The sequence below is a fragment of the Canis aureus genome, chromosome 5, assembly GCF_053574225.1.
Source record: "Canis aureus isolate CA01 chromosome 5, VMU_Caureus_v.1.0, whole genome shotgun sequence".
Lineage (NCBI taxonomy): Eukaryota > Metazoa > Chordata > Mammalia > Carnivora > Canidae > Canis > Canis aureus.
The window spans coordinates 24,367,570-24,387,652 of record NC_135615.1 but is presented as its reverse complement, the minus strand read 5'-3'; the positions used below and the strand labels follow the sequence as shown (position 1 = coordinate 24,387,652).

The 20,083-nt window shown below is 52.2% G+C and overlaps 1 protein-coding gene across 3 annotated transcripts in view; it reads left to right on the top strand.

Moving 5' to 3' along the window:
• The window catches only part of CAMK1D (calcium/calmodulin dependent protein kinase ID), a 434,038-nt gene extending 422,188 nt beyond the window's left edge, over positions 1-11,850 (top strand). For 2 of the 3 annotated variants that reach the window (XM_077897217.1, XM_077897219.1), the window contains 3 exons: positions 2,006-2,093; positions 3,612-3,729; positions 6,113-11,850. In XM_077897217.1, the coding sequence (XP_077753343.1) occupies positions 2,006-2,093; positions 3,612-3,729; positions 6,113-6,231 (325 nt within the window). In that variant the 3' untranslated portion in view covers positions 6,232-11,850. Of the gene's footprint in view, positions 1-2,005; positions 2,094-3,611; positions 3,734-6,112 lie in introns of all 3 variants that reach the window. The other variant, XM_077897218.1, reaches the window with a different exon arrangement.
• The last annotated feature ends 8,233 nt before the right edge of the window (positions 11,851-20,083 follow it).

The following is a 20,083-nucleotide window of genomic DNA, read 5'->3' as shown; positions in this document are numbered from 1 at the left end:
TCCAAGATCTATAAAGAACTTATTGAACTCAACAGCAAAGAAACAAACAATCCAACCCTGAAATGGGCAAAAGACATGAACAGAAATCTCACAGAGGAAGACATAGACATGGCCAAGAAGCACATGAGAAAATGCTCCGCATCATTTGCCATCAGGGAAATACAAATCAAAACCACAATGAGATACCACCTCACACCAGTGAGAATGGGGAACATTAACAAGGCAGGAAACAAATGCTGGAGAGGATGTGGAGAAAGGGGAACACTCTTACACTGTTGGTGGGAATGTGAACTGGTGCAGCCACTCTGGAAAATTGTGTGGAGGTTCCTCAAAGAGTGAAAAATAGACCTGCCCTACGACCCAGCAATTGCACTGCTGGGGATTTACCCCAAAGATTCAGATGCAGTGAAACGCCGGGACACCTGCACCCCGATGTTTCTAGCAGCAATGTCCACAACAGCCAAACTGTGGAAGGAGCCTCGGTGTCCAACGAAAGATGAGTGGATAAAGAAGATGTGGTTTATGTATACAATGGAATATTCCTCAGCCATTAGAAACGACGAATACCCCCATTTGCTTCGACGTGGATGGAACTGGAGGGTATGATGCTGAGTGAAATAAGTCAATCGGAAAAGGACAAACATTATGTGGTCTCATTCATTTGGGGAATATAAAAATCAGTGAAAGGGAATAAAGGGAAAGGAGAGAAGATGAGTGAAGATATCAGTGAGGGTGACAAAACATGAGAGACCCCCTAACTCTGGGAAATGAACAAGGGGTGGTGGAAGGGGAGGTGGGCGGGGCGTTGGAGTGACTGGGTGATGGGCACTGAGGGGAGCACTTGGAGGGATGAGCACTGGGTGTTACGCTAAATGTTGGCAAATTGAACTCTAATAAAAAATTTTTTTAGATATATGTGAAAAAAATGAAGGAGGAAACAATAGGACGAGGAGGGTAATTTGTAAGTAGTTTCTAAGGACAGAGGTGAAGAGCAAACCCACTTCTCCCCTGCCGACAGAAGGCTATAGAACAGACAGTAATTAATGCCCTGTGATATCAGGGACTCAGCAGAGTGCAGAGTGGATTTGGTCCTGGCAGTTCTGAGAATTTTCCAAGGAAATGCAAGGGAAGAAGATTTGCCAAGCAGGGGTGAGCTGAGGCTGCGCGCCTTCTCACTGAGCATAGAGGAGGTGAGGGGGCGCCAGGTGTGGGCAAAGAGAGCGCCGCAGAGCTTAGTTCTCCTAGATGGAGCCAGAAGGATGCTCTGGGCCCCAGGGTGTGAGCAGGGCCATGGAGCAATGGGCAGAGAGAGCAGAGAGGAGGAGCCTGGAGCAGGAGGAAGCTGGGAAGGTGGCCCCGGGTAGGGATTTGGTAGATAGGGATTTGGTGGCAGGGAACACATGTGGGAACTCGGAGGGGAAGCGCTACTGGTAGAGAGCAGGTGGGGAGGGAGAGGGAAGGGAAACTGGGTTCAGGTGACCTTGTGGCTTCTGAGGTTGTAGGAATTGCAGGCAAAAGGAAATAAGTGGGAACCAAGCAGAGAGGTCAACAAATTCCTGGGAGGGTGGCGAGTGTAGAAGGGGACAGGAGGGCAGCCCAGTGGCTCAGCGGCTTAGTGCCGCCTTCAGCCCAGGGCTTGATCCTGGAGACTTGGGATCGAGTCCCACATCGGGCTCCCTGCATGGAGCCTGCTTCTCCCTCTGCCTGTCTCTCTCTCTCTCTCTCTCTCTGTGTGTGTGTGTGTGTGTGTGTGTGTCTCATGAATAAATAAAATCTTAAAAAAAGGGGGGGGGGACAGGACTTTGAGCATGGTGGTGGCCGGTTATGTGTGTTCAGACAAGAGCCACGCAGCCTAGAAGGGCAAGGGCAAGCCACCCTCTCAGTAAACCTCCGGATGGGCACATGATGGAGGCTTTCCTGGGAAAGCAGTAGGGGACTCAGGGTCTGGGCACCCCGCCTCCACCCAAGAAACTCTTTAAAAGAAGCATCTCTGCCTCTGTTTCAGGATCGCTGGTGACACCGCCCTCAACAAAAACATCCACGAGTCGGTCAGTGCCCAGATCCGCAAGAACTTTGCCAAGAGCAAGTGGAGAGTAAGTCTTGAGTCTTTATTCTTGAGATTTAATTAATCCGGGGTGAACTGAAAACCCCTCCCATGACACTTGCCTGTGGTTGGAGCGTTATTATTTCTAACACTCACTGTCCCCCAGGTCTGATGACAGTCCCCAGAACCTCACCCAGAAAATCTTGCTAATTTTAAAACCAATAATGATGAAGCCTCAGGGGGTGTCGTGGTGTGGGAGGGGTAAAGTCCGCGATTTAACATTCCCCCTCTGTGATTCAAAATAGCAATAGCTCATGTCTTTTGCCCATTTCATGATTGGATTGTTTGTTTCTTTGCTGTTGAGTTTAATAAGTTCTTTATAGATCTTGGAAACTAGCCCTTTATCTGATACGTCATTTACAAATATCTTCTCCCATTCTGTAGGTTGCCTTTTAGTTGTGTGGACTGTTTCTTTTGCTGTGCAGAAGCTTCTTACCTTCATGAAGTCCCAACAATTCATTTTTGCTTTTGTTTCTCTTGCCTTCATGGATGTATCTTGCAAGAAGTTACTGTGGCCAAGTTCAAAAAGGGTGTTGCCTGTGTTCTCCTCTAGGATTTTGATGGAATCTTGTCTCATATTTAGATCTTTCATCCATTTTGAGTTTATTTTGGTGTATGGTGTAAGAGAATGGTCTAGTTTCATTCTTCTGCATGTGGATGTCCAATTTTCCCAGCACCATTTATTGAAGAGACTGTCTTTCTTCCAGTGGATAGTCTTTCCTCCTTTGTCGAATATTAGTTGACCATAAAGTTGAGGGTCCACTTCTGGAGTCTCTGTTCTGTTCCATTGATCTATGTGTCAGTTTTTGTGCCAGTACCACACTGTCTTGAAAAAAAAAAAATAGCAATAGTGGCGGCTCTTACTCAGAGGCTGTTTCTTAGGAACATAATTCCTGTTGTCTGCCTTTCTTTTGCTAGAACTTTGATTAGTTGACTTCTGTTAAAGATATGAAAGGGGTGGCGGGGGGCACCCAGGGAAACCCTGTTTAGGAGAGTCTAAACCCTAGGTTCTAATCAGTGTGCATAAGTTAAGAGCTGGCTGTGTTGCCAGGAGACACTGTACAGAAACAAAATTAATTCCACGGACCTACAATCAGCACACTCGCACCAATAGCAGGAAAATTAAAACTACTGAAAACATCATCAAAAAGTACCATTTTGGATACGGTCTTTTTACAATATGCCTTTGATTCTAAAAGGCACTTCTCTTAAGTGACGGAGAGAATTGGTTTACATTTATTCTAGATGTGTACTAGAATCAGAAGAGAAGAGTATCTGTTTAAATCTCCAAAATACATCTCCGTGGGGGGAGGAGGCGCCTGGACACAAAATCCCTGTCATTTTGGAAGAAGGGGCAAGACGAGCATCCCCTCTAAGGGATTGTGTGAGAAGGCTCTGAGAAGTCTGAAATGCTCCGGGTAACGGGAGAAATGACAGGACACGACTCTGAGTCTTTTCTGAATTGGCCAGACTGTGTTGTCTGATTCTCCCCTTTCTTAAATTTCAGCAAGCATTTAATGCCACGGCCGTCGTGAGGCATATGAGGAAGCTCCATCTCGGCAGCAGCCTGGACAGTTCAAATGCAAGTGTTTCCAGCAGCCTCAGCTTGGCCAGCCAAAAAGATTGTGCGTATGTAGCAAGGACTGAACTTTTCAACTGGCATTTCAGGCCCCGCTAGGGTGGGGAGGCGGGAACCCACGTCTGCGAGCACCCCATGTTTGGTACTTCATGTCGTGTAACGTCCCTGCCAACCCTGGGACATTGTTTAATTTGAAAGAATCTCTGCTAGACGTTTAATTATTGGATATTCACACAATAGTGGGCCTCATTATTCTCATTTTTAGATGAGAAATGTGTGGCTCTGGGCCCGGCCTGGCCATGTCTGTCTGGACAAAAGCCCAGACACTTTCCGATCTGTCTCCTTCCCCTGAGGTTTGCTCCTCGCCGTGCATCCTTCTTCGGGGTTGAGGAAGCGATGGCGGAGGCTCATGACAGCCTGATCTCAATGGGTTTTAATATCTGGCTTTTTTGATGAGGATGGTGATCACTGGGGCTGAAGCAGATGACGTGCATTGGCTGTGGAGTCCGAGTAATAGTAAGAATATTTGACGGTCCCTCATCTTTGCGTGGACTGTTAGGTCTTTGAGGGCACACTCACACTCACACTTACTTTTCCCTCCCCCACTCCCCACCACCCCCTAGTATATTTATCTTAATCCCACATTAGGCCGCCCCAGTGGCTCTTGTCCACTTCAGAGCAGTTGCTTTGATGGTCCCATTGGCCCTCATCTCCTTGATCATTGAGGCGTTTGGTCTCACACTGGGCATCACATTTCATCCCATTACCCTCGGAAAAGGTAACCAATAGTCCCTGTCTAAATAGTCTTCCTGTCTCATCCAGGAATGTGAGCCCTTAAATTTTCCCAAGAAATCTCCATGAGCATCCCCTGGCCCAACTGTGCCCTGTGGTACACCCACGTATATTGGATCTCCCTATGTGGGGGCCTCCCAAGGTCACAGGCAAATGCACTACCAGGCCGAGCTGTAGGGGCTTCATCCCACATCAGGATTTTCTGATGCCAACACATGCCCTTGGGGAGCATGACAGTGCAGCCTATGAGGGCTTTTTCTAGGCCAGGGCTGCTGGAACAGGAGGAACAGGGGATTTCCCACTGCAGTCGCTCTGTGTCACAGACGCTTCTTAGCCAGGAGTACAGACTACATACCACACGGGGGTCAGGAGGGGGATCATATTCTTTCTTTATTCTTCACATCTCTATTCATGGAGCTGTTGTGACAGCAGTTCTTTTTTTTTTTAATAAACTAATTTTTTATTGGTGTTCAATTTACCAACATACAGAATAACACCCAGTGCTCATCCTGTCAAGTGCCCCCCTCAGTGCCCGTCACCCACTCACCCCCACCCCCCGCCCTCCTCCCCTTCCACCACCCCTAGTTTGTTTCCCAGAGTTAGGAGTCTTTATGTTCTGTCTCCCTTTCTGATATTTCCCACACATTTCTTCTCCCTTCCCTTATATTCCTTTCACTATTATTTATATTCCCCAAATGAATGAGAACATACACTGTTTGTCCTTCTCCGATTGACTTACTTCACTCAGCATAATACCCTCCAGTTCCATCCACGTTGAAGCAAATGGTGGGTATTTGTCGTTTCTAATGGCTGAGGAATATTCCATTGTATACATAGACCACAGCTTCTTTATCCATTCATCTTTCGATGGACACCGAGGCTCCTTCCACAGTTTGGCTATCGTGGCCATTGCTGCTATAAACACCGGGGTGCAGGTGTCCCGGCGTTTCATTGCATCTGAATCTTTGGGGTAAATCCCCAGCAGTGCAATTGCTGGGTCATAGGGCAGGTCTATTTTGAACTCTTTGAGGAACCTCCACACAATTTTCCAGAGTGGCTGCACCAGTTCACATTCCCACCAACAGTGTAAGAGGGTTCCCTTTTCTCCGCATCCTCTCCAACATTTGTGGTTTCCTGCCTTGTTAATTTTCCCCATTCTCACTGGTGTGAGGTGGTATCTCATTGTGGTTTTGATTTGTATTTCCCTGATGGCAAGTGATGTAGAGCATTTTCTCATGTGCATGTTGGCCATGTCTATGTCTTCCTCTGTGAGATTTCTCTTCATGTGTGACAGCAGTTCTTATAACGACAGTATGTATTCAACACCGAGCCTGAAGCCTAGTACGTAGTAAGTGGCACCTGGTTCTGTTAGGGTGGCTAAACCATGTCATCTTTGGGTACAAAGCAGTTATGATCATATTATGAGAATGGGAGGGAAGAGTTGAGTCTAAGAGGAAAGCATTTTAAGGACCCATTGCAAACATTTTCCTACAGGTAGGAAAAAATTTAGAGTCAAGTGTATAAAAGTTTACCACCACCCCCCCAACCCTGCTCCAAACCCAAAAGGGGAAAGGGGAAGCAAACGTTATCTTCTGAAGCCTTGACCCTGCACCCCTGTATCTGCTGTCCCCCTGCAGGTCTGGTACCCTCGACACTCTGTAGTCTTGTTTCTTCTTCCTCGGGGGTCTCTGGAGTGGGGTCGGAGCGGAGACCGAGGCCCACCACTGTGACCACAGTGCACTCTGGAAGCAAGTGACTGCCTCTGGAGGCAGGGCCAGGGCAGGGGGCCCCCAGCGCCACCTGCCCCTCCAGAGTGATCCCACCTTGCATGGTGCGCCTTCCTGCACAGGACTGGAAGACAGAAGTTTTTTATGGCCATATTTTATACTGCAATTCTGAAGTGTTCATTTCTCACAAACTGTACTGACTCAAGGGAGCTGACGCGTAATAGGATCTGGTGCTGTACATACGAATCTTGCAAAAGCTCTGCAGGAACGGACCTCCCTCGTCCTCTCCCCCAAGCCCTGTCACTTCCGCTCTTCTTGGTATGGGTAACCGTCTATGTTGTATTTTTTCATTAATGACAAAAAAAAAAAAAAAAAAAAAACCAAGGTTTCAACTGGATTATTTAAGTATTGGTAAATATTGCGCATTAGGGTTTTATTTTTTACCTTTTGAGAAATAACGCCCTTCTGATCTAGACTTAGTCACATGATCTGTATCTTTGGCTTGTCAGTAGTAGAGTTTTATGTTAACCTTTAAGAGATGTTTTGTTTTTCTTTCTTCTCTCCCCCCACCAAGAGGAATGTAAAGGTATTTTTTAAAATTCTAATAAGAGGATCAAGAATCTGTCTCCAAGGCGAAGAGTGCACTTTACTTCTATTTGTCCTCCTTCTCTCTCCTTCCCTGGAGGAGCAGCCCTCTAAGAAAACAACTCCCCGGTTCCTCGGGGCTGTCTCATGTCCAGGGCCCGTCTTGGGAAGGAACCTGCAGAAAACCTTTGCCGGCACCCACCCCCTCCAGCAGCCCCCTGGCCACCTGGAGACCCCAGGGGCCTTCTCCCACCAGTGGTCAGAAATAAAGGAGCCTGCTGCCCCGATACGAAGGCTCACCCTAAGGAGTCTTTACCTGCTGTGAAGGAGATGCCCAGCAAAGATTTAAGAGCCTGCCTTCCAGAAGGAACCAGCCACCAGTGTGTCCGAAGGGAATGCCCCGCACAGCTCCTGTTTCTCACGAGGGTGACACAGAAAGCTCGGCTCTCAGCTATGCAGTTTTGAAGTTAACCTCTCTGTTTTTTAAAAATGCATTTCTAATCTTAACACTTAAAATGGCCTCCACCTCACAGAAGTCGTTTCTGCAGATTTTTACCCTGTTCCTCTATGAGTGTTACTACCAAGGCGAGGCGAGGGCAGGGGCCTGGGGAGAGAGTCCGTTGACCTGGGGTGGGAGGGAGAGGTGGCCTGCCGAGCACGCGGGACAACCGGCCCCCACGGTGAGGGCCAGAGCCGGCCTCTGCCAGGCCCCGCCAGCCCTGGGAGCCCTCCTTCTGACCAGAGCAATCTGAAAACCAAAGACCTGTGAGGGTGGTGTCACAAAAGGGCCCGGTTTGCCTGGGACTGAAGAATTTCTTGGGGTGTAGGACTCTTGTTGCTAAAACTGGCACTGTCCTGGGCGAACTGGCCACATTGTGCGTCCATGTGGTGCGTAGATGTGTGGGTGGGAAACCCAAGGCAAACCACTTCTGGGGGGTAGGAGGCTTCAGGGATGCTCCCTTGCAGAGGCATGCAGGTGGCTCCAAATGCTAGCTTTGCAAAAGCCCTCCCTCGGCCCTCCTGTCCATGCAACACCAGGAGTCTGCATTTTGCACCGTCAGCCTCAGGCTGGCCACCTGTCCCTGTGGCCCAACAACTTTACAGGCAGAAGAAAATGGCATGGAGATTCTAAAGAGCATCTGAGAAAGCTGACGTCTCTCTCCGGGGGGCTTTGTTAGGGTGTTGCTTACTAACAGGTGCAATGGAACATTCATGTTTCTGTAGTATCAGAAAACAAGCCATCAGCTGTTACAGGGGCTGGTAATTTGCCCAAATGTGGTCCCTATCACGTGTGCGTGAATAGTTGTCAAAGTAGTTGTTTGCCCTGTGAGCTAGATGCAGCCAGGTGCTGCATTGGGAGAGCACCCTAGAAGCCAGAGTCACTGACGGGTGACTACATTATTCCCTAGAGCTGATATTTGGGGTCCATGTTCCAATCCATTAGTTTGAAAGTATGTCTCACAGGACAAGTGCAGAACAGGTCAAAGATGAGCCACGTTGCAAGCGTCCCCTCTGGGGTCTGGTCAGCCCTTGGCCATGCTGGGCCTGTAACGCTCCGGGTCTCGACAACAGCGTGCGAGGAGATGGTGACTGCTTTCAGGCCAAACATCAACTGTGTTGAACTTGACATCAGGCAAATCCATACTGTTTCAAAGTCACCAGACTTCAGTCATTTCCTATTGTTTTAGGAAGAGGAGAAAGAACTCTTGCTCTTTGAGAGAGCCTCTGTGGCAAAAGGATCGAGGTTCTCTTTCAACCACATTTGGTATTATTTATGCTTTATTATCACATCACATGGCAAGAGAACCCAGAATGTGCCTTCTGTTGAGACCTGCCGAGGGGGGTGGCCAGGCCCCAGGACCCTCGCCGATTTCAGATCCCACCAGTAGTAGCTGAGCATCTCCTATGTGCCCCCGGCCTCCACTCCCTGTGGAAGCCAGTGTGTGGCCAAGGCTCAGGGACGGCCACTGGCCCCCTCGTGGGCTTCCTTTCGACCCCAAGCTCCGCACTGGTCTCCTAAGCCTCTCAAAGCAAGTAGATGATTTTTTTCACTTGAACATGACCTGTTGAAATTGTGTTCTCGAATGGTCTCTCCCTCAGCTGCCTATCCCTCATTTCCCACTTTGCACCTCCTCGGTGAGGCCATGGGCGAAGCGAGCACTGAAGCAAGCAGAGTATGAGCCCACACGTGGGCCCCCCCCCAGAGCAGCAGCTGATCGCTCCTAATCAGGGTACCCCGGAGTCTGGAGCGCTCACTGCTCTCCCTCAGCGAGCACTCCGGGGCCTGGGGTATTGCACTGGGATGGGGTGTAGGCAGCCGGAGCCAAGAGGGGCAGGGAGTCCCTGTGGGAAGTACACATGAGCACGGAAAACTCTTCAAAAAGGAGAAGATGCCCAGATAGATTGACCGCAGCTCCAGGGCAGCGTGTGGCCCCTGGAGCGGGCAGGTGTCCCCATCTCCCACTGCCTCTGACCCCATGAGAGAACAGCAAGGATAACATCCCCCTTCGTGTCTACTTTTTAAAGAAAAGAGCTATGCAGAAAGCATGCCAGAAAAATTAAGAAGCTGCCAGGGCTTAGCGCTCTTGACTATGGCAATGGTTCCGGTCGCTTCTGAAATCCCAGCTGGGGAGCGGGGAGCAGCTTCACCTCCCTGCACGGGAGCCTTTGGCCTTCGAGAGGGTCCCTTTCTCCAACCAGCTGCTAGTGTCATGTTCAGGGAACTCAGCAGGCTGGGGCTGAACAGGCAAGGCTCCGGCACTTAGGAAGCAAGGGCCGTCTGATGACAGGGATCATCATGTCGTGACCCCCAGACTCAGTTGACCTGCCCGGCACTCACCTCATCCTGTTCGTTTATCTACCTTGGCGTCCAACACATCCCAGATGGGCTGTGGGTGGGAGAGAGGAACTCCCCTTCAGGATGAAGGTCAGGAACACGAGGGACCAGCCCCCTACCCCTGAAAGGGGGTTGAGCCTCTCTCTCTCTCGAGGAGTGACAGCTTCATCTGATGACCCCATGGGATGTGACATTTTAAGAGCAATCTTAAACAGCAAAGACCGTATCCAGCGGAGATAACTCAGTACTTGAGCCTCGGCCTGCACTGATTCTCGCCCTGGAGCAGCCACACGGGAATCAGGGCGCCGGGGCTGAGGACAGAGATCTGGGGTGACTGCTGTGCTTCCCCCGGCAACGCTCCCCAACCCTGCGTGGCTCCCAAGGTCTCCTTCTGATGCGTGAAAGGAAAGCAAGGGCCGGCAGAGGGCAGCTCCTCCCATTTTGCAAACAGAAATAAGATGTACTGCTTCCCAGGGTCACGCGCTCGCTTCTGGCCAATGAAACGAAGGGCCTCTGTTTCAACCAGCGCCCGAGCCCGTTGCATGTTCTCCTGAGACCGTCAACTACGTCCACGTTCCCTCTGCCCAGACTCGGCAACGTTTGCCTTTTCCTTAAAACACATTCCAGACCAAACACTGTTCGGTTTGTTCCAAACAGCCACAACGACAACGAAAGATGTGTATACCTGTATGTGACCCACCACTCTTTTGGGGTGTGGGGGGCGGGGGGCACCTGGCCCTAGGTTGGGGCTGCAGGTGTCCCTGACATTTGCAAACCAGCGTTCCAGCCCTTTGGTTTTCGGAATGGAAAGTGTTGAGATAGAAAAGGTGAACTGGACAGAGTCCTACACTTGGGGGAGGGGCGGTGGGGGGTGTTTCCTGAAGACACCGAGGAACCCAGTCTGCAGCTGAGCCGGCTGCGGAGGCCAGCAGGTGGGGAGGAGAAAGGAAGGCCGAGGGCCGCCCCCCTTCCGCCCCTGCACCCTCCTCGTGGCCCAGCGTGTCAGGCTCTGCAGCCCGGCCCCACTGTGAAGTCGCCCCCCTGCCACCTGCTGCCCGAGCCGCCGTCCGCTTCTGGCTCTGGGGGGCCTGGGGCTCCGCTTCTGCAAACCCGAAGACCGTGCATTTGGCAGCCAACCCCACAGCATGCGGCTGCCAGGTCTGGTTTCGTGGACAAAGCAAAGTGTGGAATGGCTTCTCGGTGTCCGTATCTCTACACCAAAGGGACGAGCTGTCGCGTTCACCCCGTGTCCTGTGGCCGCTTCTGCATTTGCCGTATCTATTTTTAACCTTTTGGTCCTTGGGGGAACTTCTCATACAGTGATTTTTGTCTTCTGATTACTTACTGAATTATTTTACTTAGAGGTGATTTTATTTTCTTATGGACAGGAAAAACAAAAACAAAAACAACACAAAGAAAACGAGAGGAGTGTTTGAGGCTTCAGTCGTAGAGATAAGTCATCACCGGGGACTCCAAAGCCCCAAACACTCAATAAATTACTCCTCAAAGGAAAACCTTAATCTGGACAGAGCGAGATTGCCAGGCGCTCGAGCCAGCCTTGTATTTCGGGGCCTGGGGGCTGGGGCTGGGCTGGCAGCCGGGCTTTCCAGGGAGAAAAAGAAGGAACAGGAGCGTCGCTCGCTGGGACATGGGTCATACACACAGAAGCCTGCCACCCCCGTTCCCAGGCCCTTGCGTCGGAGTGTGTGACATGCTGGCCAATGACAGCAGAGAGGCCGCAGAGCATCTTTGTTTCCAAAGATGGGCGGCATGTTTCAGAGAACACTTAGTGCCACTTTCGGGTTGGATGGCATGAAAAGGCACGTTCTGTCCAGAAAAAAAAAATTGGAACAATTTCTCAATTGGCCTTAGTCACTTCTCAGAGCCCTCCCAGCAGCGAGTGAGCATGTTTTCCAAAAGCTTACAGCCGGCGAATCCAGGAATGTCCCCGCGTCTATTATTATGAGGCTTGTGATTGGTTCAATTGTCCCATAAAAACACGTTTGTCCCAAAGAAGGGAAACTGTGCATTTATTCCATGCATGTAACAAACTCTGCAAGAAGTTTAACCCACATAGGTTTGCGGCACTGCAAAATTGTTCATGGGCCTATGTAGCAAATGATTCTCTGCCTTGACAATCATGTACACATATCAAGATTTCTATCATAATGATAATGAGATTGATGACTTCTTGTTTTCCTCCAATAAAGACAATTAATCACCTTCAGGGGTATGCGGTTTGTTTCCTCCATCAAGAGCGGGACTGGGGGCGGGAGGTGGTTCCAACAACTCTCTCCTCCTCTTTCCAAAGTTTGGATTTGAAGTCAGGGAGTTTGAACCGATTCCCTGGAAATTCATGAGGTTCCCTAAAATATTTCCTGTCACCTGCCCGATGAGCCCAAAGTGCCAGGAGAGGGAGGGGTGGGCGCATCTTGGCTTTGGGGCAGGTGCGAGGTGCCCCCAGTCTACCACCCTGCCCAACAGGAGAGCTCCCTTCATGAATTGCTCATTTCGAGGAACCCCTCTCTAAGTAGGGTGAGCAGGCTCCCACCCACACCCATCGGTTTGCACCCCACAGCTATGGAGTTCTCCAGGCCCAAAGGAAGATTGGTTCTGCAGAGAAGGCTGCCTGCTATCTTTCCTTCTCTTGGGGGTGGTGGGAGACAAGCATTTCACAGGTCATCAAATATATTGTGGGGAGTAGGTCTGATGACCAGACGACTCCCCCAATCCAAACAGTAAGTGGCCGTTTGCAGAGGGAAGTAAACCGCAAGTGTGTTAGAAAAACCACAAAATCGACGCTGTCCCGTGCAGCCAGTATCAGAAGAAACCTGCACAGGCCTTTGTGGGAATAAAGGGCGTCCCGGAGAAATCTGGTGCACGCCGACTGACTCCTAGTCTTTTCGGAGTTCCTTACTGCTTCTCTTAGCCCAGACCCTAATTATGACATATAGCAAGCAAACATCATTGATTGGGTGGGTTCACAGGTGACACTGTTAATGGAAATTTTATGGAACAAAAGAACTTTGGTAACCTAACCTCTTTTGAAAACCCTTTACAAGGATCTAGTAAAGATAGGACCCACCAAGCGTGATGGAAAATGTAGCCAAAGCAGATGCACTGAAGCATAAAACACGCCCTGGTGGAAAGCTGGTGTCTATTGATGCCTTGGCGTCAAAGTGTTTAAGGTCAGCTTGTACCTGGCTCCTGGCACACTGACCAGCCCAGCCCCTCTGCCCTTCCTACATTTACCCAGCCTCCCTGTGGCTCTGGGCACTGAAATTCACCCCAAGTATCCTGTATTTTCCAGATATCACCTGGTCTGACACATTCTCTTGTATCTATCATCCGTCATGATGCACTTAGGGGCTGACAGTCTAAGAAGTAAAGACTTTTTCTGGATTGTCCATCCAGAAAAGAGCCGTGCCTGATAACAGCAGGCACAGAGCTTGACGGCAAAAGGGGATACAAACCGTGTCCACCCAAAATCCTCCCGGCCCTACCCCCCTCACCCCCATAGGAGGACGATTACAGCAAAACTATTCCATGGAGAGAGTTTCTGAAAACAGAATGTTCACACACCTGCCGAGCCATCGGGCTGGGCTAGCCGTGGTCTCGGGGTGTGCGCGTACTTGGCTATGCCAGAGAAAGATGGAGGGAGGGACGCTGTCAACCTGTGCTGAGCCCCCAGAGCATGGCCTTTCCAAAGAGCACCCCTGTTCCATGAGCTCTTCATAACGAGAGAGCGTCGCGTATGCACACACACGTGCTCTTGGACCCCTTGCAGGGGGGCTTCCGATTGAGGGAGTGCGTAGTGGGGGCCGATCCAAGTCTGCATTCTCCAGGCCAGGCCTTGCACCCTGGCTCGGGGGGAAAGGGTCCTGGTCTCTCCACTCGATCCACACAAAGGTGCCACCCAGGGGCCAGCGGGTTTGCACGTGCCCGGCGGACCGTGGAGCATCAGACTGAGCAGTGGGACAACCAGAACTTGGAGCAGGCTTCCGAGGCTGGAGAGGGCAGCCAGCGGAGAGCACAGGCTCCGGGGGAGCTCACCCAGGGGTGGCAGAGGAGGGGAGGAGCGTGAGCCTTCGAGGCCATCCCTGAGGGCGGGTACACATGACAGCACTTTACAGACACCAAGTCGGCCTCAGGGCTGAGGAAACTGTGGGAGCCTGCTTGGCCGCATGCCAGGGGCCCAGGGAGAGTTTATCTTTCCTTCAGGTCCTTTGGCAGCAGAGAAATTAGATCCCAGGGCCTGTGGAACCCACAAACCCTCCTTCACCCATCCCCCCACCAAGTCCCACCCTGGCCCTTCACGTGAACCCTGTGATAAGCTTTCATTCATTCATTCAACATCTTCTGGGCACCTACTATAATCGAGAGTTTTCATGCATCCTGCAAAAACAACGACAACGAGGTAAATCTGCCACAGACACGCCCCTCGGAGGCTGCAGGAGAAAGGGACTTGCAGGAGGGGCCTGGAAGCAAGGGTAGAGTTGGAGGGCAGGAAGCGAGTAGGGGCAGTGCGAGCAAGGACGTGGGTGCAGACGCAACAGCACGAATCTCCCAGGGCAAGAGGGGGTAGGCAGGCCGGGGGAGCCTTGGCGTTAGCAGCACCCACAAGAATAGTGATGATGACATCATGTGTGGACCAGTCACTGACTTCTAGATACCGTGTAAGGGCCCCACGCCTCACCCCGTCCAGCATCTTGTTTACCCATCAGCCTGATGGGAAGGTGGCTTCAGCTGGGACTGATACCAAGGCCACTGTGCCACCGGGCCTCGCGTGATTTTGTCCAGGTCACTGGAGTCAGAAGCATGAAATCTGGACTTTATGTAGTCGGTGTGCGGGGACCACTGACGATTCCTGAATTGAGGGTTGTCGCAATCAAATCAGTTAACTCTTCAGAACACCACTGTTCCCGGGGTCCAGTCCACATCTCCAAGGGACATTCATCTTTCTTAGTAGCTCAGCCCGGGCTTAGGTGTGACCCAAGAACGAGGGCCCACGGGGAGGGCAGAGGCGTCCCTCTGCCAGCACCCTACTTGTTCTCTGCTGTTCTGTTGTCCCATTTCTCAAGGAGAAATGCCACAGAAGCTGGATTTGATCTAGAATCAGAGATGCAGACAATAATCATAACACGGCTGGATTTATTTTTTTATTTTTATTTTTATTTTTATTTTTATTTTGCAATCAGTCTCTTCTCTTGCTCGGATTCGTATCTCTGGAAAGTTCCATCCGTGCACAGTTTCACATCTCACATGCCGACTTCCCTGTCATCTGCTATTTTCCTGCAGATCATCTACAAAGCCGCTGATTTATTTTCAAGAAAGTGTCTCAGATCTCTTGTTTTCTTCCAGCCTCCCCTGAGAGGAACTGGATTTAGCATGAGCTCATCCACCTAATATGTTTCCATCAGCGAGGGGACTCTTTCCAGAATGACAGTGGGCCAGGAAAATGCAGCTCATGGCCAATTTATTAACCCTTTCCCTCTTGCCCACCTCTCAGCCCCTTCCTCCCCTGGCCAACATTTCGCTTCCACACTGTCTTCTTCCTTGAGTGTGTCTAGATGGATTCACGTGGGCCTTGCTATGTGTGTCGTCAGCTGGCGGAGAAGTTCACTCGGGACGCTGAGCCGCCAGCCGCACCTGGCTCTGACGGTGAAGAGCACCCCCCCCTCCCCTGCCCAGGGCCAGGTGGGCCCCAGCTCCGAGCTGGAGAACAGCTGACTTACGCACTCACCTGGCCCAACGTGCTCGCCACATGGCGCCCCTGAGGGAGAGAAGAAGGCTTACTCAGGTGGAAGTCTCTAAAGTCATCGTCTTGTACGGGGACAGCAGTCCCCACCGTGAAGGACTGTCTTGAGGGCACAGCAAGTGGAGAACACCTGGTCGCCCTCGGGCTCAGGTGAGTCCAGCTGCTCGGAAAGCTGCACCCCAGTGCTTCGCACCCATTCTCCGGGGGAGGCGTGCTGGGGTGCAGACCCTGGTTCAGCAGGTGGAAGCTGAGGCCCGGCCTTAAGGCCTTTCTGACAAGCTCTCGGGCGCTGCCACCGGCCCTGGGACCCCACTTTGAGAAACGAGGGACTCGCAGGAGCCTCTTCCTCCGCATCTCATGCCTGCCTGCACGTTTGAATCACCCTGGGCACTGTTTGAAAATGTCAATGCCCCGCCAGCTGAATTGGATCTCTGGGGAGGAGAGGTGGCCTCAGGGACTCGCAGGTGCACAACCAGGGCAGCCTCGTCATCAAGCCACCTGAGCTAAGGAACCCCAGAGCTTGCAGGGTGCACCTCGGAACCACCAGCAGCCGCCTGCCTTCCCCTGAGCACCCACGACCCCGGCCCAGGCCTTCCAGCACCTGCTTCAACGAGCTCAGGCCATCTCCTCTGGTCCGAACCAACCTCTGTTCTCCCCACCGTGCTTTCTGGAACCCACCATCTCTCATCAGCAAAACCCCCTACATCCTACCTGTAGGTGGAGAGGGCCCAGGATCCGCTTCTCCAGGCAGCAGGGACGGACCCACAGACCGGGTCACTGGGACACAAGAGACTGATGACCTCGTATGACAAACATGAGTAGTGTGCGAGCGGCCACTCGAGACTTGGGCCACGCGTATCACAGCCCTGTTATGACCCAGCTACTGCTGTGGGCTCAGTTTTCTAGATGAGGACACTGAGGCACGGAGGGCTTGGGGGCTTCTCCCAGCCACACCGCTAGCGAGGGGCTGTCATGGATTGAACGTTGCCCCCCTAAAAATTCATATATTGAAGTAGTGACCCCCAGTACTTCGGGAATGTGCCCTGATTTGGAAACCGGGCCTTTGGGGTGGATCCAAATCCAATCTGACTGGTGTCCCTATCTTTTTAAAAAGGAAATTTTTAAAGACACACAGGAGGAACAGCAGTGAAGATGAAGACAGAGTTCTGCAAGCGAGGATGCCAGAGATCCCCAGAAGTTAGGGGAGAGGCCTGAAGAGATTGCTGACCCCACGGCCCTCGGAGGGACCCAACGCCTCCAACACCCCCCTCTCAGAGGTGTCACCTCCGAGAAGGTGTGAGACAACTGTTCTCCGTGGTTGAAGCCACCCAGTGTGGGGGACTTTGTTGTGGCAGCCCAAGGACCCCATCCAGTGACAGAGCCAAGGTTTATTTTTTTTAAGATTATATTTATTTACTCATGAGACACACAGAGAGAGGCAGAGACACAGGCAGAGGGAGAAGCAGGCTCCATGCAGGGAGCCCGACGTGGGACTCAATCCTGGGTCTCCAGGATCACACCCTGGGCCAAAGGCGGCGCTAAACTGCTGAGCCACCCGGGCTGCCCTAGAGCCAGGGTTTAAATGCAGGTGCCTGATGCCAGAAGCCAGGCCCTTAGCCACCACCTGGTGGCTCCGTGGGTCACCCCATGGAGGGGGTGGCTGGGGGCACTCAGTCCGGCAGAGATGTATTCGGGCTTCATGTCTTTTCCTTTACTCTCTTCTCTCTCCCTCTTCCCTTTATTTTCTCCAGTTCTGTCGTTTCTGCTTATAGTTCTTTCCACGCACGTTCATTAGCTACCGGCTTTGCAACCAAATAGCGCCAACGAAGACTCCGACAGCAAACACTGGCTCTCTCGCGGTGTCTGTGCATGGGGAGTTGTCTGTGCACGGTGTCCCTCGCTGGGTGCCCTGGCGTCAGGTGGCTCACGACATGCGGTCCAGCTGCTGCCGGCTGGAGCTGGGACCCCTCAGGATCCGCTCGCGTGGTTGGGGCCCCTCACTCCCACCCCCACCTCTTCGTAGGGCCTCTTTGTAGGACCAGCCAAGGAGGACGAGAGATAACAAGTACCCAGGATGGAAACCAGTCTTTTTATGGCCTACCCTTGGACGTGATGCCACGCTGCTTGTGCCATGTGCATTAGAGCCAGAATTACCCAAGGGTGTGAGTGCCAGGACCAGGGGATCACTGGGGGGCTCCAGAAGGCTGCCCGCCAACCATCCTCCCTCCTTGGGTTTCCTCCCAACTGCTCGGTTACCCTGGCTGCCCGGGAGATGGGGTGGGGCCTGGGCTCTGATTTGGGTGCTAATATGAGCGGAGGGGCAGTGTGGGGACTGAACCACTCATTGTGTGTTGGAAAGAGCCCCGTTGCCTCCCAACTATATACCTACAATTAACTCTTTAAAGTCTTGTGTTTATTATAAACACACAGGACAAGGTACCAAAGCATTAGCAAGCTGCCCTAAGGAAGCTTCAAGAAGACGGCAGGGCCTGTGTGTGCTAAGGGGCTTTTCGCTCCTCAGAGGAGGAGTGAGCTTTGGGCAAACGCCTTGAACCCACAGGTGCACCCTATGTGCCAGATGAAGTCAATGAGTCCCTTTGGAAAGAACTCATGAGTTCCAGGGCACCTGGGTGGCTCCGTGGGCTAAGCCTCTGCTTCTTGGGGTCAGTTCAGGTCATGATCTCAGGGTCGTGAGATCGAGCCCCTTAACGGGCCCTGTGCTGGATGTGGAGCCTCCTTAAGATTCTCTCTGTCCCCAACTCTCTCTCTTTAAAAACAAAAAATCCCTCCTGCATTCTCTGCTGCACGTGGAGCCGGGAGGGCATGAAGTTGTACCCCACATGCAGCTGGTCCTCCGGGCTGTTAAACCCAATCACAGACTGGCTGGAAAGAGGTTTTCTTCCCGACAGCTTAAAATGGATCCCCGTGCCTGCCCATGAGTAGGAATAAGCCCCCAGGCAAAAATCTGCCCCGGGCTCAAGCAGCCGGGACCCCAAATCCGCCCTGGGCTCAAGCAGCCCGGACCCCTTCCAGGGGGACCAGCGCACCTGCAGAGGGGTTGCCCGTGTCTGTAGCTCTTGCTCAAGGATTCTCCACTCCTCACACAGCCGGTGAGGTGAGCAGGAATGGCATACATCTTATTGCCTTTTTAAAAGATTTATTAATTTTGAGAGAGAGAGAGAGAGAGAGAGAGAGCGCCCGGGCAGGGAGGGCCAGAGGGAGAGAGTCTGAAGCAGAGCCCTGAGCAAGGAGCCTGAGGCGGTGCTCAATCTCCCGACCCTGACCTGAGCCAAAACCAAGAGTTGGAGGCTTAACCACCTGACACCCCCCACTCCGGACATTATTATTCCTCTGCTTTGTGCAGGAGGAAGCGGAGTGTCAGACGCAGGAAGTGACAGGCACAAGGGCTGGAGGTGGGCCTGGGGCTCGAACCCACTCCCCGCACATCCCAGCGCATCTCTCCCTCCCGCGACTGAGCAAACTAGGAAAGGCAGCGGCTAAGTTGAGGGTGGATCTCGCTGAGGCCTCCTGGGTCCGCAGCGGACCTCCACAGCCTCGGGTAGCCCATAGCCCCAGAGGAGGGCCCCCCCGACCCTGGCCCTTCCTGACCCACCTCTTGCTTGGACGCCCCCTGCAGGCCCAGCATGATCTGGCCCAGAGCCGGGTCCTCTGCACTTGTCCCCCCTCCCTGGGCGAGGCCTTCCCCACTCAGCAATTTGCTGAGCACCTCCTGCTCCAGGCAGCAAGGTGATGCAGTGAGCAACACACCCGCCCGCCTCTGCCCACCTGGAGCGCCGTGCCCCCCACCCCCCCACTTTCATCCCGGGCCTGATCGGCCCTCGGGTGTGTGCGGGAGCTGCAGGCCTGATCAGAGAGCTGGAGTGTGTCTACCACCAGGGTCAAAGAAGCAGCGAGAAAGTTTCCTACTCTCCCAGGGGTCATGCCAAGCAACCTTACATCCCTCGTATTGGGCCTCCCACCGCTGCCTGGAGCCAGTGTGCACGGGAGGTTCCGGCTAAAACGCTCACCAGGATCACTGAGCTCCAGACATCATTTGGATTTGGCATCATAAGCCAAGAACTCCCCAAGTTCCTCATGATGCCCCTGCCCCACATCAGCCCTCAGGGGACATCAGAAGGTTCGAGAGCTCTAGTGGAGACCAAAGACTGGGTCATGGTCTCAGACATGTCAACTAACAAGCTGTCAATCTTGGGTGAGTTGCTTCAGTTTGGGCCTTCTGTGTCCTCATTTATACAGCGCTGGATCCCAAAGGAAGCTTCAAGTTCTAGAACTCTCTGGCCCTCAGACCCCTCTTAATGCCCATGTCATGATTGCACTGGATTCTAGTGCCTCTCTTTGCATTTTGCTCCTTGCCCGGAGAAAGGTATTGGGTGTCAAGGAGACCCCATCTGCTCCCTGAGGACCGTGGAGATGGGTCTCAGGTGAACCTGTGAATTGCAGGTTTCGGACTTGGATCCCAGCCCTGAGGCAAGGGAGAGCATGAGGTAGAATTGTTCTAGTACTTAGGAAACCCACATTTCCTGTCATTTCTTTCCAAGCCTGGTGTTAACAAGCTCAAACGAGTGTTAACAAGGATGACTCAGGTGTAGAGAATGCAGTAGCCTGACACTGGCTTTAAATAATGACAGCAATGGAACTTGTCTGATCCATTTGTTGACAAGATAGCGAGAGATCGTTAATC